The 6182-nt window shown below is 45.0% G+C and overlaps 1 protein-coding gene across 1 annotated transcript in view; it reads right to left on the bottom strand.

The window, feature by feature from the left end:
• Positions 1–3710: 3710 nt before the first annotated feature.
• CINP (cyclin-dependent kinase 2 interacting protein) overlaps positions 3711–6182 on the bottom strand; it is a 7867-nt gene continuing 5395 nt past the window's right edge. Inside the window, exons 3-4 of the mRNA XM_012647056.1 lie at positions 5061–5190; positions 3711–4208 (exon numbers count right to left, since the gene is read on the bottom strand). Of these exons, the coding sequence (XP_012502510.1) occupies positions 4006–4208; positions 5061–5190 (333 nt within the window). The 3' untranslated portion in view covers positions 3711–4005. The remainder of the gene's footprint in view (positions 4209–5060; positions 5191–6182) is intronic.

Raw genomic sequence — 6182 nt, 5'->3', positions numbered from 1 at the left:
AAAAAAAAAAAAAAAAAAAGGCTGCGTTCAGGGACAGAGCTGGGGTCTCAGGCTGCACAGCGCCCTGGTTCTATGCTCCTTCCGGCACCTGCCATGGAGGGATGGGCTGTGTTCTCAGGGCAGCGTTTCAGCGACTGGGCGGCAGCTGTACTCGCTCACTTGATCTTGAGGCAGGTTCAGTAGGAACAGAAGGGCGTGTTCTCAGCAGGACAGCAACAGCTGGCAGATGAGTGGGCCGCAGCTGCCTAGGAGAGTCACGCTATCAGGTCAGGCTGTGGTTGTATCCTGTAGACTCAAGGACCCTTTTCAGGAGCCCAGAGTCCCATGAAAACACCATGTGTTCCCTCCTGGGATCCTGGAGATGGACAGAGCCTTCTTGCGGACTATTCATAACCCGTCAGGCAACTAACACAAGAAGCCGTGGTTTGGACAAGGCCCTGTTAAACGTACATTTGTTTTGTACCTATAGGACACTACTCTATTGAATATCCCAATGTCTTAATTTCACCACTGCGTACATGCTTCTATGAATGGATAGTAAATTTAACTGTAGTTAAAAAAAAAAACTACCCTCATTCCACGGCACAGAGTTGAAAACACTGGAGGCTCTGAAGCAGTGTCCTCACTGACTGGCCGTGTGCCCGCTGGGTGCTGCTGTGTGCCAGGCACGGGATCAGTGGCAGTGAGCAGGACTCTGGGCTCTGCTCTTGGGGTGCCCTGTGCCTCATCTTCAGGGCTGGCCTTTGCAGAGTTCCCAAGTACGTACAGAGATGCATGGCACAGCTATGTCTATCAGTAGACATAGCTCTATTATGACAGAATAAACAGAAATTTCCTTTTCCCATGAAGAACTTTGTTTTGTATACAGAGTGCTTGTAATTTCAAATACTCAGACTAGGAGCAGGAGGGAAGAGGCATTAGAGCACAGACCTGGGGACAAGGACCTCCCAAGTGACTCCTGCTCGGGTGGCTGGTGAGGGGCTTCACTGACACATTTTCAGCATTTGTCTTGAGACCCGGCACCTCGTCTATGTTCAGTCATCATTAATTATTACTGAATGTGATGACAGGAAATCCCTTCTTCTGTGTTCCCTGGAAAACACGGCGGTGGGGCAGCTCCGGTCAGGCAGCCCTGGTTGGGCACCTCTGGCACTGCAGCCCCAGAACCCCCCAGGTGGCACAGGAGTGGGGCGAGCTGAACCAGCAGGAGAGAAGGGGCCATGGCAGAGTGGATATTTAATGTCCTCTTAGGCACATTTAAAAAAATAAATTTTTATTTTCACCTGGGGAATAATATGCACATCGTGTAAAACCTCAGACGGCAGCAAAGGCCTGTGGTGAGCAACAGCAGGCGCGACCTCAGTCAGCACCCCGTCCCCTCCACTGAAGCAACCGCTTTCCTCCCTTTTAGCTACTACCTCCGTGGTTCTGAATCACGTCTGCTTTGCTCTTTTCTTTAGTCATATCAGATGTTATTGGCAGATTGTTGTGAGATGTGGATTTTGTGGATTTCTTGCTTTTGATATTCCTTTACTAAGAATTTGGCAGGATTTCTGGAGGTGAAGTAGGTAAGTGTGTGTGATCCACCCACTGTGTTCAACTAGGAGTCTATTTCATTGTTTCTTTCAGATAGAAATTGCTCAGTGGATTCATTATTTTTGTTCAACACTTAGCTCTTTTACTTGTTTGTCCTTAGCAGTATCGATCCTTCCCATTAGTGCTCCTGAGCAGCTTGCTGAGGGGTGTCCGGCGAGTGCATCGTCAAGAACACATGAAATGTCCTGGAAGGCCTGTTGGTGGTACTGAGTCCTTCAGTGTTTCCTCTTCTGAAGAGGGTTTTTTCTTTTTTCAGCTCCTCCCCATCACACTGCTTGCTGCAGGAGGCCGTGGTGCGACGTCTTCTTGGTGGTGGGCTGGTGGTGAGCGGCGCTGGTGGGGGTGTTGTCCCCAACTGCCTTTGCAGCTCTTGCCAGCAGTCGCTTCCTCAGCAAGCAGGGGCGCCCCTAGCAGGACAAGACCATTCCTGCCAAGGATGACCACGCGGTATCAGACTACCAGACATCTAAGTGTCTACCTTTGTGATAGTTAGATTTTCATAAATACAGCAAAGGCAGCGAAATCCTAAGCAATGTTGCTTTTAAATGCTTTCGATACCTCAGTTGCACAGTGAGAAATCCTAACTTTCACTCAAAACACATCCCTGCCATACAGCCTTTCGTTTTGGCATATTTTCTTTCCTTCCCCCAGAAGCACTTGTTCCTAGGACCCTAGAACTTCAATTTTATACGCTACACCCTATTGTCACATAACATGAAATTTCTTAGATTTCTTTTCCTGGGGAGCAATGGTAGAATTGATCACTATAGCATGTGTCATACTACAACTCTGCCTGCCTTCCTGGTCCAAAAGTCTCTACTGGATTTTATGTCTCATTTGTTTTTGAGTCCCTACTTCTGAGCATGGGGCTGAGCATATAGTAGGTAAATGCCTGGCAAAAAAATAAGGAAAATAGAGGCTGCGTGCTATACCTATGTTCTCGGTAAATCAGGGTGGACTAAAAGAAAGCAAATTTGGGGACTGCCATTTGGTAGCACATAACTCAGACAACTCCATGCCTGACTAGGGGCCTCTGGTTTTTTTTTAATTTTAATTTTAATTGTTTTTGTTCTGCTCTCTAAGGAAGAAAAGGGACCTCTGTTTTCTCATTTATAAAAGAACACAGCAGGAGTTGGAGGTAGTAGATGTCTCAGGTCCTCCTGGCTATAAAAGTTAAAATAGTCTTGATAAACTTAGATAAGTAAGTAGTATTTTAATAGTTAAATATAAAAAAAAAATCTAAAATGAGGCTGGGCATGGTGGCTAATGCCTGTAATCGCAGCACTTTGGGAAGCTGAGGTGGGAGACTTTCTTGCACCTAGGAGTTTGAGCCCAGCATGGTGAGACCTGGTCTCTACAAAAAAAAAAAACAAAAAAACCCAGCGAGGCGTGGTGGCACCCGCCTGTAGTCCCAGCTACTCGGGAGACTAAAGCAGCAGGAGGATCACTTGAGCCCAGGAGAGTTTGATGCTGCAGTGAGCTATGGTGACCCCACTGCACTCTATCCGGGGCAACAGAGGAAGACTCTGTCTCAAAAAAAATAAAAAAAAAACTAAGTATCACTATACACAGTCCCATGAAATATAAATAATTTGGGCCCAGAGAATTTATAAAAAGGCAAACAGAGATGAAGAAAACACGTAACAAGTAACGCAACAGTAAACAATAGTTTAAAGTAGGCCTTTGGGGACCCCAGTGTCCCCTCCCCCTAGTTTTTGGCCAGCCTCCTCAGTCTGTTTCAAACTGCCACCTTTTCCTTATTCTAGCCGAATGCATTACCATGGAAATGGCTGCAAACCTTGCCAGACTGGAGGAATCGTGTCAGAGTGACGCGGAAGGTATTTACCTGGCTGGTTGTATCCTCAGTAGGCAAGCAGTGGCCATTTTTTTTTTTTTAGATATTTTCCATTTCCATGATGCCAAACTTTACTTAGTTAACTCTATGGGATTATAAACATTAGTTGTAATTACCAAAAACTAATATAGTCTCGTAAACATTTCAACAATACCGAGAAGTATGAAGTGAAAATATCAAACCAGGGATTTTCTACACAAATGTAATATGTAAAGTACACCTAATTTACAGAAACCGGATCACTAAATCATTCTGTCCAGGAACTCATTTATTTCACTCAGAAGCACGCATGGGGGACAGATTCACCGCAGGTGCAGACGAGGCTGCCTGGCAGGCGGCACCAGGTGGAGGCCGCAATGTCGTGAACGTGGCTGGAGAAGCCGCGGGAGCCGGGGACCGGCTCCAGCCTGGAAGGCCCTGCAACGGTCGGTGGCTGTCTGATCCTGGGGTGCAGCCCTGGGCCCCACACAGGAAGCTGTCCACCTGGGGGCTGGGGAAGGAGCCAGTGACCCGAGCACGGAGACTGACCTCCCAAGTGAAGCTGCTCTGGGAGGTCACAGAGCTCGGTGCCCTGTTTCGAGCAGCATGCTCTCCAGGTGCAGCGTGCTGTCACTCTCCACGTAGGGCTGGTGCAGCCACATGGACAAGTAGCTCAGGGTGAGGTCGTGGTCCGAGCAGTGTGCAAGCTCTTCAGCCACGGTGCGCTTCAGGAGCAGCTCCTTCCTGTACATGTCCGCGAGCTTGCAGGAAACCTCGTCTGGAACAGACATTCATTTGCCCTTCATGCTAATTCAAGAAAGTACTTGGCATGAACCACATTTTTAAAAGCTCCTCATTAAAAACCAGAATCAGCAACAGGACTGAGATAAGGAAGGATGAGATGGGTGTTTATCACTCTAGCTGGTGCACATGAGTACAGTTAGATAACATGGTAAGTAGGATGAAATTAAAAAGCAGATGTAACCTTTTATACTTAACTCTTAAGTGACTTGCAGTGATTATAAGTAGGAGATTCGCTTCAGACTGACAATACTTCATAAACACATTCCACTAGACGGTTTTTCCCTTTTCTCCCTTATTTAAAAAGTGAAGTCTCGAATCAACATCAAACAGCTTAGCCTTTCTTTGAACCAATAAAGCTAAAAGTAACCCTTTAAGAAGTATCTCATAGAGTTTATTTAAGTAATGAGTTTCATTTTTCCCAGGAGTCTTCTTCCATGAGGTTGGCTTCAGTGACCTCAATTTATTTTTTAATTAAAAAAAAAAAAAAAAAAAAAAAAAGCAACAACAAAGAAAACCTTTCTTCCTAAAAAGAAAAAAATTATAGATTTCTGCCTCCATCAAAGATTGGAATTCCTTCTGCCCACAGGTTTTAGGTGGCTAATAATGGTAACTTGCTTCCTGGGTCTCTAATTATGTTTAATATTCTCTGCTGATGATTAGGTAATTAAAGCCAAGAAGAAATGCTTATTTTAAGATGTCCCTGCCTCCCTTCCTCCCAATGGATACTTCTGCATTGAATTTCAAAGCCTTGTCAGCTTCTTAAAGTACCAGATCTAGATGATACTAAACGCTCTTATAACCTCTACCCTGAGAAAGAACTACTTACAGAAATGGGTTGTGGGCCACGTGTGAAACAGAGGGGGCCGTTTACTCTCCTCCCCATGATGGTAATTTTCTAGTTCACAAATTCCCTTGGTAGTTGAAGACAGCTTTTCCATTTTCACCTGTATTTTGGTCTGAAAAGATATTAATTTGGAATATTAAAATATTATTGGAAATCTCTAGTCTCAGATTCAATAACTATAAGATTTCAAAGCTAAGAAATGTATAAGTCTGGTGGGACTAAAATTCCAGTAACTAAACACTGTTAACTCCATGCACAGCAAATTCCTAGGGAGATGGAGGCGGACCGTTGTCATGATTTCATTAATCTGGGTTACTTCGGTAATAAACGCCGAATTTCCAGTCCTGGAAGACAAAGCTTGCTGAGTCCCACTTCACTGAGATTTATAAGTGGCACTCATGTTTTAGCCCCAGACACGTGGAGGAATCCCAGGGCAAGCTCTTGCTGCTTTTACTGAGCAAAAGATAGTAGAAAAGGCATTAAATGAGCTCATTTCTGACTCTCTTTTAATAACTATCTTTAAGTTTACTGAAACCTCCTTGAGCCTTGGTTTCCTTGTTTATAAAATGGTATTAGTAATAATGGAGACCAGTCTAAGACGCTCTGCGCAGGAAGGGAACAATGAGAGCCTGACGTTGACGGTGCCTCAGCACAGGCCAGCCTCCATCCTAAGCCCACACACCATCCTTTGCGGGAGATGCCAACACCCTCCCCAATGTACACAGGGCAGCACAGAATGAGTCGAATACAGTGCTTGCTTTCACAGGACGGTGACGGATATGGTGAGTCAGTATTTACGAAGCGCATCGCTGGAGTTATGTAAGGCTGTGTTAAACAAATGGGTGAAGTAACTAGGATTTCAGATTTAAGTAGCATGGGTCTCCTAAGACCAAATTTCTAACTCCTAAGTACAGCTGATTTTATGTACGTGGGAGGCAATAAGAAAAGATATGTAGATCGTTGAGATCGTAATTCATTACATGGGTCTTTCCAACCACCCTCTGATTACAGCTGAAGGGGCACTAAATTTAGTTAACATTAATTTTTTTTTTTTTTTTTGAGACAGTCTCACTCTTTTGCCCGGGCTAGAGTGAGTGCCGTGGC

Source organism: Propithecus coquereli, unplaced genomic scaffold (assembly GCF_000956105.1).
Source record: "Propithecus coquereli isolate 6110/MARCELLA unplaced genomic scaffold, Pcoq_1.0 Scaffold256, whole genome shotgun sequence".
NCBI classification, from domain to species: Eukaryota; Metazoa; Chordata; class Mammalia; order Primates; family Indriidae; genus Propithecus; species Propithecus coquereli.
This window is presented reverse-complemented; position numbering and strand designations above follow the sequence as displayed.